At 36.1% G+C, this 12,554-nt stretch overlaps 2 protein-coding genes across 2 annotated transcripts; one reads left to right on the top strand and one right to left on the bottom strand.

The window, feature by feature from the left end:
• The first annotated feature begins 3,468 nt into the window (after nt 1-3,468).
• Nucleotides 3,469-5,038, top strand: LOC145054419 (uncharacterized). Its single transcript, XM_079002605.1, has 4 exons — nt 3,469-3,615; nt 3,720-4,379; nt 4,512-4,795; nt 4,849-5,038. The coding sequence occupies exons 1-4, from the start codon at nt 3,469-3,471 to the stop codon at nt 5,036-5,038; spliced, it is 1,281 nt and encodes a 426-aa protein (XP_078858731.1).
• Nucleotides 5,039-8,265: 3,227 nt separating this feature from the next.
• On the bottom strand, nt 8,266-12,174 carry LOC145086779 (lipoxygenase 1, chloroplastic-like). Its single transcript, XM_079024622.1, has 7 exons — nt 11,591-12,174; nt 11,196-11,476; nt 10,798-11,035; nt 10,385-10,720; nt 9,797-10,292; nt 9,459-9,722; nt 8,266-9,382 (listed from the first exon to the last, which is right to left on the bottom strand). Exons 1-7 carry the CDS (start codon nt 11,931-11,933, stop codon nt 8,626-8,628), a joined length of 2,715 nt encoding a protein of 904 aa, XP_078880748.1. The 5' UTR covers nt 11,934-12,174; the 3' UTR covers nt 8,266-8,625.
• Nucleotides 12,175-12,554: the final 380 nt, after the last annotated feature.

Genomic DNA, 12,554 nt, shown 5'->3' with positions numbered 1-12,554 from the left:
AATGAAGCAAGTAAGTTTTACCAATTACCATTTACCAATTCATTTAGATATTTGAAATAGATATGTTTTTTAAAGTTATTGATTGACTTGGGTGAAATTGATTTGTTTTGTTGAAGTTATATTGTTTGATTAGGTTAAATTCATATATTGCTATGTTTTTTTTATTGAATTGATTGTTTGATTAGGTGAAATTCATATGTTTTTTTTTATTGAATTGATTGTTTGATTAGGTGAAAGCAACTTGTTTTATTGAAGTCTGTAACGCCCGTAGATCAGGGCTAGTCAATTTAGAGACAATAAGCGTCAAAAATGACTTTTTGATAGAAGATTATTTAGGATGAATAATCCTAACTAATTTGTAGTATATGTTACAAAGTTTCCGTGCATATAAAGAACGCCAAAATCCGAGTTATAACAAAGAAGTTATGACATGTCGAAGTTTCGCGACAGAACCGGCACGACACAACGCGACGTAAAAAGTGAATTTACGTTAGAGCGATATTTAGCCTTAGCAATCTAAACGAGAATCGAAGATCTCGTTGTTGGTATCGAAGCGATAAAAAGTTAGGCAAAAACGGACGTCAGACGAAGAAGTTATGAATTTATAACGAAATTTTTTGTCCCGACCTATTAAAAATAAATAATAAAAATCAAAATCAAAATTAGCCGACGGAGTCTAAACGAAAGTCGTAGAGCGTAGTCTCACCTACGCGTGGATATAAAGAACGTCGAAAAAGGAGTTCGTATGAAGAAGATATGAATTTTCGAAGTTTATTAATTATGAAGAAGATATGAATTTAATTATTAAATCCCGGTATTATCCGAAGGCGAGTCATCGGACTCATCCGAAGTACGCCCCGTGTACGAGTGTATGCCCCGCGTACGAGTGTACGCAGCGAAGCATGACGACCTTCGCACTCGAGTTCTTCGGATGACGCATGCAGTGATGAATTCGGACGCGTACGCCCCGCGTGCTCCGAGGCTCCAGCCTCCTATAAATAGGATGCGATGGCAGCCGGTTCTTTTGTTCATTTTCCCTCTTCTCTCTCCCGTTTTGCATCGATTTGCGTGCCAGAAATACCCCGAAGCCCCGGTATTATTCTCGAGCCCCGAAGCAAGTCCCGAGATCCCGAAGATCCCGAGAAGTGCGGTTCCCGAGCCGAAGCTCTACCCGCGAGAAGTTCGATTTTTGTGGAGATCTTCCAGATCTACCGAAGAATACTACTTCTGCAAGTCGTAGTGCTGTCCAATTATTTTCTGATCAAGTGAGTGTATACTACCTTTCATAAACACGATAATAATACAAGTATGGTTTGAGTGTATTAAGTATATTGTTGTTTATATGTGTGGGTGTGTAGTTACTTTCTTCTAACACATAAATATGAAGTATTTGCTATGAAATACGTGCTATGTGTTTATATGTTATTTGTCTATTTGAGATGGGCATGGAAATTTGAGTTTTATACAGGTGTTAAATGATTTAAACTGTGTAAGTATTTATATCTACAAAATTGTTGGGTAGAACATAGGTAGATGGAAATTGTTGGTGACTATGGAGTTAGCGCCTATTGTATAAACCTTGGCGACGATGTGACTTCGTGCCTATTTGATGAACCTTGGCAACTATGGAGTTAGCGCACGTTGAGTAAACTTTGGCGACTATGGAGTTAGCGCTTGTTGAGTAAACCTTGGCGACTATGGAGTTAGCGCTTGTTAAGTGAACCTTGGTGACTATGGAGTTAGCACCAGATAACTATGGATTTAGTACTTGATAAGTAAGCTTTGGCAGCAATAGAATTCATGCCAAATTTCTTACGAATAAATGAATGAAGGATAGTTGGTTCTTAGGGTAAAACCTTAAGAAGATAATGGGGATGGGTAATTGGGTTGATTGTTTGCTGATTAAATATAATAATTATATTATTATGGGTTGAAAACCCTATATGCTCACCAGGCTCCCAAGCCTGACCCACTCAGTTTTCTTTTCATTACAGGTAATGGCACAAGGGTATAAGTTGGTGGACTTGATGAGAGATTTTGGATTATAGATCTGTAGTTAAATAACTATTGTAAGGTCTATTTTATATTGTTTATGCTTTTGGTCTGTATCGAATATGACATCCCAAGGTTTTATTATTTAATGAAAATACATTCTCTTTGAGAAATGTTTGGATAAATGGTTATCATATTTTTGTTTTTGGGAACAAATCCCGCAACAGTTTTCTTTAAACGATTACTCTGATTTTAAAAACAAAGCATAAACAAATTGGTCTTTTCTGGCCGTGAAATTTGGGGATGTCACAAAGTCATTGTTTGATTAGGTGTAATTGTTATGTTTTTATTGAATTTTTGTTTGATTAGGTGAAAGCAACTTGTTTTATTGTTTGATTAGGTGTAATTGTTATGTTTTTATTAAATTTTTTTTTGATTAGGTGAAATCAACTTGTTTTATTATTCGATTAGGTGTAATTGTTATATTTTTGTAGGTTAAACTAAGTGGTTTTTTTTACCAAAAGACAAAGACCTAATCCTAATGAAAGTGGTGAAGAATGTTCCGAAATACCAATCACCAATCAATCAATTCCTTCCGTTTCTAATCCTAATGCAACTCCACAAACACCAATCACCAATCATTCAATCCCTTCGGTTTCTAATCCAACTCCACAAACACCATGTTCTAACCAACCTAATGATAACGTTGACTTGAAAGATCTTCCAAAGGACCCGACGGATAGTCCATTGATTACAAGTTACAATTCAAATATAAGAGATGATGTAAGAAGAGCATATTTGCTTCAAGGACCGTGTCAAGTAAGGGCACATAAGTTTCCTAAAAAAAAATAGGTGATAGATTTAGAAGATTCATTCCTTCATGGTTTAATGACTTTGATTGGTTGGAATATAGTGTGAAAAAGAATTGTGCATATTTTTTATATTATTATTTGTGTGGGGACCTCATGGGACAAAAAGGAGGGAGAGATGCATTTGTTTCCCAAGGTTTTGATACTTGGAATAAAAAAGATGCATTTCGGACCATGTGGGTGGTGTTGATAGTTTTCACAACAAAGCAAGAGAAAAGTGTGAGTTTTTAATGAGGGAAAAACAAGCAATTAATGTAGTCTTGAGGAGGCAAACCTAAGCGGAGGACAATAAATATAAAGCTCGATTACGTGTTTCTATTATTGTTGTTAGACTTTTACCGTTTCGTGGTCATGACGAGTCGGTTAACTCGGAAAATAGAGGGCTTTACATTGAAGTGTTAAAAGCCATTCGAGAGACTAGTGAAGAGATTTTCAACAATACTTTAGAAAATGCTCTTAAAAACAATCAACTAATTTCCCCTAAAATTCAAAAAGAACTTGTGCAATGTTTTGCACAAGAATTACTTTTGAGTATTCGTAAAGAGATTGGTCAAGATGTTTTTGCTTTACTAGTTGATGAATCTAGTGATGTTTAAAAAAGGAACAAATGGCTATTGTTTTGCGTTATGTCGATAGTCTTGACTTTGTGAAAGAAAGATTCATAGGAATAGTGCACGTGAAGGATACATCTTCTTTGACCCTTAGAAACGCCATAAATGAAGTACTTACAAGTAATAAGTTGAGTTTTAGTCAGGTAATTTATTCTTTACTTTTTTTTATTTCAATTTAATTATATATATATATATATATATATATATATATATATATATATATATTAATTGTTTTAAATTTTAATAGATAAGAGGACAAGGTTACGATGGGGCTAGCAATATGCGAGGGGAATTCAATGGTTTGAAAGCTTTGATATTACAAGAGAATGACACAGCTTTTTATGTACATTGCTTTGCACACCAACTTCAACTAGTAGTTGTGGCTGTAGTAAAGAAGTATGATGGTGTGAGTGACTTTTTTGAGCAAATTTCGTTGGTGGTTAATGTTGTTTGTGCCTCGTGTAAAAGAAAAGACTTACTACGAGAGCAAGCAAGAGAAAGGGTGCAAAAAGGCTTGTGTAGTGGTGATCTTGAAACAGGAAGAGGGTTAAATCAAGTGACTACACTTGTTCGAGCGGGAGAAACAAGATGGGGTTCACATTTCAACACACTCATAAGTTTGATGAAGTTGTTTGTGGATGTTCTTGTAGTTTTAGATTTTGTGAAAGAGGAGGGAGGGTCATTGGCAAATCGTCAACAAGCATCTGGAATCTTAGCATATTTTAAATCATATGAGTTCGTGTTTTACTTACATACGATGTATGACATTTTACACCTCACGGGTACATTGTCAAAGCAACTTCAAAGAAAAGATCTAGACATTTTGGAAGCGGCTTCGATGGTTAGAGGGACAATGGAGGCATTGCAGTCTTTTAGAAACATAGGGTTTGCTATCATTTTGCCAAAAGTATCCTCTTTTTGTCAACACACGAAATTGAAACTTTAGATATGGAATAGTTGTATATTGGTGTGAGAAACCGTAGGACTACAAAGACTAATAGGTTTCATTTTGAGGTTGAAATCTTCAACACGGTGGTAGATATGCAACTTACAGAATATCGGGATCGATTTAGTGAAACAAGCACCCCAATTACTAGAATACATGGCTGCTTTGAGCCCTTGTGATTCATTTGCACAATTTGACAAATCAAAGTTATTGAAGTTGGGTAAGTTATACAAGTATGACTTTGATGATTCAGATATGATAGACCTCGAAGGACAACTTGGGATATTTTATCACTCTTGCATTAAAGATGAGCGTTTCACTAGTTTGAAAGGAATTTCCGACCTTTCTCGTTTGATGGTTAGTACAGGGAAGCATCGGTTTTATCCTTTGGTTTATAAGCTTTTAAAGTTGACTGTGATATTACCTGTAGTGACCGCAAGTGTAGAAAGATGTTTTCAAAGTTGAAGCTCTTGAAGACAGACTTGCGTAACAAAATTGGCGATGAGTTTTTGAACGACGCATTGCTTTGTAATGTCGAGACGGAAGCACTTACGAAAGTTGAGGATGAAAAAGTAATGGAGCGGTTTGAAAAGATGTATGCACAAAGAGGACAAATTTAAATTATAATAGATAGTTGTTATATAATGTTTAACCAGAAAAAAAATTGTATTAGATGGTTTATATTATGTTTGACCGGATTTTTTTTAACGTTCTATATTATGTTTGACCAGAAAAAAAAAATTTGTGCAACCCCTACTACTAATTCCTGCGTTCGCCCTTGATTTTATGCCTTTTTAAAACTTACAGTTACTTTTGTTCTACGTTGCATTGGTTCTCTTCTTTACGTTGTACATTGGTTCTCTTCTTTACACGGACAGATGGCCGAGTAACATTTATAGGCGTTTACTGTTCCATGTGGTTGTATATTTGGGTGTTCGGTAGAGGTGTGTATGGGGCGGTGTGGTTCGATTATTGGTTAAAACCGAACCATAACTATTATCATTGGTTAATGCATTTTAGTAGCCATTGGATATGGTTAATATTAGTTATGGTTAATTGTTTTTATCGGTTATCGGTTTTGGTTAATGGTTAATATTGGTTAACCATAATGTTCAAAATAATATAAATGACGAAAGTATATTGACATAAAAAATGAAAACAGAATACCAAAGAGTCCTTGACGCCAATGTTTGTAACCTAGCTTATAGTAATAAAATATAATATGTACATTTAATACTTAGAGTGAGATAACACATAGTCACATTCAAAATAAAAAACATTCAATAAAAATACAAAACATTAAAAAAATTGACATTAATAATTTCATATATTGATAATTGATATTAATATTAAAATAAAGTCAAACATTCATATACGTTCAATACGATTAAATCAAAAACTATAAAATAAAAGAGTCGGACATTTATATTATGTGTTCTTTGATAAAAAAAGAAAAAAGTCAAGCACTCATATACATTCAATGTGATTAAGTCAAAAATAGTAAATAAAAAAAGCCAACAAAATAAAAAAAAAAAAATACATTCTTAATATATCACAAGAGTCTAGAAGAACCAAAAACATAACTTACCTAGAAGTCTTGATTACAAAGTTAAAAAAATCCTTTGAATAGAACTATAAAGTCAAAACAATATTTGATTAAGATTAACAGTCTGAGAAGCCTTCGATTACAATTATGAATATGAAGATTAAACTAATTGTTAATAATGTTTACAAATTGTAGAATTAGACGATAATGCATGATTGAAAGATTGTGTGTGTCTGGGTGATCAACCTTTGATGGTTTGATTGTTCGTTCGTCTCCTGATAAGTGAGAATTAATAAATTATATTTTTAATTTTTTAATGGATCTTAAATAAGTTTGACTATATTATTTTATACATAATCTACAATTTTTATATATTAAAATATAAAGTTAGCGGTTCGGTTAATAATGGTTCGGTTAACCTATGAAACCATAACCGAACCGTTGGTTATCGGTTAACAAAAATTAGAAACCGAACCAATGATTTTTATAATGGTTCGGTTATATCGGTTAATTTGGTTTTGGTTCGGTTTTTCGGTTATTATGCTTACCCCCAATTCGGTATCTCTTTGACACGTCCAAACTGAATGCGGTTCTTTTCGATAAAATCGTTACTCATTTTTTTCCTTTGGTGTAGTATATGAAGAATAGAAAGATTACTATTAATTAGGTATGATGGTTTTATGACTTTAAACTTGTAATTGGCCTTGTTAGCTCTTTAGTTTAATAAAATTCCGTTGTTTTAATTAAGAAAATTACGCTTTTTCAAAGTGGCTTTGATTTTATTTTTTGTTTTTCGTTTTTTAGTAATTTTAAATGCATTTACATTATTTGTCAAACGCTCAATAATAATATATCAACTATGTTTTGGCCGCGCGCAAACTAATTCGAACATTTTTATAAACATTTTTTTAGTATAAAAAAAAAAAACTAATAAACAATATAGAAAAAACAAAAATTATATTTTAAACAAGCAATCCCACACAGCCCAAAGTTACATTTTGTTAATCTCTCTCCTTCCAAAATATTAATTTCTTAAAGAAACCACGAGAATTCAGTCAAATAAGTTTTCTATGTTTTTCTTCTGACAAGGACATTAACGGTATAAGAAAGGAGGTCAATATTTGAGTGATGGATCAGGATTGAAGAGGAAGCTTCTGGGTTTTTATATTTATTTTTAGTTTTAAGTTGGTGGGATATATTCTGTGAATAGGAAAATCCGAGCAGTAAATTTAAAATTTAAAGCTCCTACTCTCTAGGCTCTTGTTTCTACATGGACATGGTCTTAGCCATTCGTTTGACAGGTGGCAAAACAGTTCTAATATCAACGGTTGAGTCAGCCCGATGAAAGCTGGGCAAAGAGGAATATGAGCACGTGGCTAGTGGTGGGTAGCTGGACAGTGACACGTGCGAGACATTACGGCAATCAACTTGGACTTGGAGTTGTGTTTGACGAAGGTTGTATGAGTTGTGACGGCTGTGAATGGGTTATCTATGACACGTGGTTATGCTGACTTTATACATTCATTGTACACCGTTGAGGTTTACAAACAGTGACGGTGATGATTTGGAAAAGGAGATTATTTTTAGAATGATAATTAAAAAAAAACCGACCATTTTTATATTATAACGTCTCAATTATATTGTTTGTTTTTCAATAGGAATACCAAATTTGAGTTAGGTCGCTTATGTCGACTTCAATAAAAAGTAGTATCATAAACTTTATAATCTACTATTTTTTGGCCTGACGTAAAAGATATAATTTTTTTATTAATTTATGTAACAACACTTTAATTTTTCTACGAATTTATGTAATAGTGTGGTCTTATTCATTCACCAATATATATGCAATGATATTAAATTAAGCATGGATTATTATAGAATTGTTAACTACTTTTATAAATCTATAAGTTCATTTTTATAACATGCAGATTCACAGAGAAATTTACTATCACGATTTTCACCAAATATATGAGATACAAAACACAGAATACATGTTTTGTTTTTACATTTTCCAGAGACAAGAATTGAATAAAATCGTAAAATGAATCGGTCATCAACCACGAAAGACAGGGACAGTACCCCCATAACTGGTCCTTGGTAGAACCGGTTTTAGGCTGAAATCGGGCTCCCAGTTTCGACCCGCACCTCTATTTCAACCTGCTAACAAGCCCATGAAATACGTCACCAACTCTGATTTGTTCTGTCGAATTTTCTTTTTACATTATATCGAAATAAAGAAACCACCACTAATAATTTGATTATAATCACCACAATAACACATGCCACACTAGGCCCAACAAATATCTACCAAAGAAAAGTCACATTCATACTCATTTCGTGGAGAATTCGTACGTTTAATTATTAAAGCAAAAGCTGTCCTCCAAAACAACATCACTCACGTTTTAATCACTGCTCAAATATCTAATCCCACTTATAGGTATCGAGTATCGACAAAACACATACCAACCAAAACCTATACTAACGAACCACCCGACCTCGAGTTTGACTCAGCCGATCCATTAACCCGGCTTTAGTTTACTTGCGATGAAACTTAACGACTTAACGTTACAAAAAACTAAATCCTACATTTTTTATACAAAGGGCTCACTTACATACTTTTTGTACCTCTAAACCATATAACTAACACAGTGTACTATTTTTTCATATAGACACACTGTTTGGAACCCCACGGCAAGTCACACCCGGCTGTGACCCCGGTGCCAGAAGCTCATACGGTAAAACCCCTGCACCACACCGGTTTTTCAAACCCATGTCCCGGTTTCTTCTCTCAATCTCCTTCTCGATCCTTTGAATCTCGGTTGAAAACCCGTCAAAAGCTTCCACCATATCCGCATCTCCAGTCCATGTATACCTCTGTTGTCTCTCACCAATATACTCCTCATCAGGCGAATGAGTCGACAATGTATCCACCACAGCCATGTACTTTGTTGACTGTAACATACTCGGTAAAGCCGATAAAAAGAATTTTTGCGGATCATCTAAAAAGCTCATGTACGCAGGGTCATGTTCGTCTGGAATCAACCGCCTCATTAATGGCGGCCGATTCGGTACGTAGCCACCGTAAGGGTACTGCCCGAAGTTAAGTGCCGCATGTTGGGCGGAAGCCAGCCAGATGATGGTGGTCAAGATGGCGGTCAGGTCATCTCCGGTGGCCAACTCCGGCCACCAGTTTTCGTGGCGGAGATCCGCGTGGCCCACGTTGATTGACTCCGCGTACCATGCTTGTAGCTCTCTGTCGTTACAGACAAGTGACGGGTCCGGGTAGTATCGTGTTACGTAAGTACGTACCCATTTTTGTATTGCTTCCCATATCAAAAGCCCGTCATTTGCATACGGGTAGTCTTCGATTAACAGCTTCAGCCCGTGTCTTTGACTTGGATCCGAAACCGCCATACCCCTAATAAGACAAAACATTAAGTTAGTCCAAAAGTTATTGGTCAGGGTTTTAAAACAGATAACAGGTAAGAAGTTACCTTCTAATGAGATCAGATGGGAGGCCTTCTAGATCGAAGCGCCAATGCTTATACGCTGCAGCACTTATTTCCATACAATAGCGGCCCGGGGTAAAGCACTGCTCTATGACACCATCCGCATTGATCAAATTTTGGCGGGCCAGGGCGTTGATCTCAAGGGTGTATCTCATATGCGGGTCCAAAAGCTTAAATATCGGGTGCATAGCACTCAGTTGTCTATGTGCCGACAATATAAAAGGTTCCATGGCCGCATGTGTTCGTAACCTAGCACAACAAGGACAATTTTGTAAATCCACACGAGTCTAGAAACACGAGGAACAGGGTTTGGGCATGCTTACCAGTGGTTGGCGAGCTGGTGGACCCCAGCATCGTTAGAGCAAACATGGGCTTTCGCAAGCTGCCATGTCCAGTTGCTTGTGGCATCTACGGGTGGTGTGACGACCCGTTTTGACCGCGAACCGGGTAAAGCCCGTGGCAAGCTGAGCTCGATTGCCACGGGTTTTAATGTGCCCGATTGGGTCAAGTAAAATATGGTGCGGGTCGCGTATGCTTTACGCCCATCTAGCGAGTTTATATGGTCAAGAAATGGTAAATATGTGTCATGGTAATCTATTATGAATAGCTTATTTTCCTCCATAGCCTGTTGTACGGACATCCCATTAAGATAGCCCGAAATGTGTTCTTCTTTAAGAGCGGACTCTTGTTGACCGTAGATTTCCGGGTCGAGTTGACTCACTGGTGGGAAAACTTTTAACTTCTCTATGTTCACCGGGTTAACCCCGGCGAGTGCTTGCCGGCCAAACTCATAGTCACGTAACCATGAAAACTTGTCCTCTGTAAATCAAAAAAATGGAACAAAATATAAATTATAAGCTTTCATATTTTTTTGATATTATTTATATAAGGAAAGGACGTAGGGTGGTTACTGGAAAGAATTTTTGGGGTGTCGTATTTGAGAAGGCCGCCGCCCTGGCTAGATTCATGGAGTCTGGTGACTAAATTAGGCAACCGGAGCTTCTTCAAGAGATCATCTTGAAGACCTAGTTTCAGAGGGAGTCCTTCACTGTAAAGACTCTCGATCTGTGAGAAACCCTTGAAGTCGTGTTTTTTTGAAATGCTGGCCACCATTGATGGCAACAGGTTGTGGAGCACCGCCTTCAGCCGCCCTGTCGAGAATGCGTTTTGTTTTGATTCTTCAAATTGTTCGTCTCTTGGAACGTACAACGGAAACGGCTTTTCCACTCGACTCTCAGCTAAAATATCTGTTAAAACATATAAATCGTCAGCATATATTTAAAATTTATACGATTTTAAATGTTATAAGGTATTAAATACACACCGGTGTCAGTAGGTAATCGGCCGGTGCGACACCGCCGTGGATATGGGATCTTTTCGCCGCCGAGTAGCGGCCTGATAAAGTCGTTTCCCCGGTCTGGATTTCCTAGATCGTTGTAAACATCATAATCATAAACCCGGTCTGATAATTTTCTGACGCCTTTTCCATCACCCCTTAAATCTCGAAGCTCTTTCTCTCTTAATAGTTTTAGCCCGGCTGGAGTTTCATCGGGAAGATATGGCTGCTCAAGTGTACAATAATATTCATAAAGATGTAAGCTTGATAGTTGATGCATCTTTGACATGTATCAAGATTTGACTTTCAAAGTTTAGACCTTTTTGAGTTTTTGACTTATATCCTTTTACCAATATGGAAGATTATGAAGAAAGATAATTAATTACCTGATTGGAGAAGAAAACTCTGGGATTAGGATGATCATTGGTGGATTGAACCCAAGAATTGCAAGGAAAATAAACAGGGCCACATGCAAATCCTTCGATTGTGATACTTTCCAAGTAAAACTCTTTTTGATGCTTATTAGTGATGGTAATTGCTCCCGGGATTCCGAAATCAGAATCCAACAATAAATCAGATGTGTAATTAACTCTTTCTGATTTGAGATTTGATTTCTGTGACCAATCCTTCAACACAGCTTCTTTGCTTTTCTTTGGAGCCCTTGTTTCTTCATACCATAAAAAGGGACAAAAATCAATACCCAATTCAATTCAACAAGAATAAAAGAACATCCAATCAAAAAAAGAATCTATTGACGCATTTGAACAAACATGTTGCCTACTTGGGTCAATATCAGTGCTGTAAAGCTCCAGGACAACATTTCTTCCGATCTGATCGGTAAAAGCGTCGATTTTCTTTACAATTGTCTCTTTGAAATCTTCCTGGTGTTTATTCCGAACAGTTAATACAGCTCTCGCCTTGAACGTAACCGGCTTCTCTGCTTTCACAAATTTGGCCAAATCCTCACTGATCGCCGCCTTCACTACCGAGATCCTCCTTCGGACAGAAACTGGGTTCACTGACAACAGATTCTGGTTATGATGGATCGTTTTAAGAGTGTTTGAAGGTAGAAACGGGGGTTTCTCAATCATGGAACGACCCATGATTTCTTTAACAAGTGCCATCGCACTTACAGATTCTTCAGAATGGAGTTGCGGGGAAGAAAATAAAGAAGAAGCTGGGTGTACAGTGGTCAGTAGAAATGGGTTTTGAGTGTATATATACAGGAATAAAGTGGATTTTGATGACAACGATGATTATATCACCATTCACGTTTATAATTTTAACATTCTTGATAATCAACTGAAGTATATGTTTGATTTGGGGGTAACAAGTTTCTCAGATCGACGAAGAAACATTTTTACCGAAAAAAATAATAATAATATGAGAATATAAGTCCAATAAAATCACTCATCTATCATTTTAACTCTTTAAGTATATAAGGGATAGTCAATTAGTCACGAGAACGACCGCATGCGTTTTTAAGTAATTAACTAAACTTTTTGGGCTCTTGTCAGAATGATTATTCTGCCCAAGATATGTGCATTTGTATGACAAAATTATATAAATGGTTTTTTAGATAATTGTTTTTAGTCTTGTTTATGAGAGTTGTAAGGTTAGTCTTTTTGGGTATTTATGTAAGTATAAAAGAAGTTTGTGTGTGATGTAGTTTTAAATACAACTACTAGGTGATCCCGGGTTTTGTCCAGGTTGTATTTTAAAAAAAAAACATACAAAAAACGTTG

The sequence above is a fragment of the Lactuca serriola genome, chromosome 1 (assembly GCF_051521515.1).
Source record: "Lactuca serriola cultivar US96UC23 chromosome 1, Lser_US96UC23_V15, whole genome shotgun sequence".
Taxonomy (NCBI): domain Eukaryota; kingdom Viridiplantae; phylum Streptophyta; class Magnoliopsida; order Asterales; family Asteraceae; genus Lactuca; species Lactuca serriola.
Note: the sequence above shows the minus strand (reverse complement) of the source record. Positions and strands in the feature narration are given on the sequence as shown.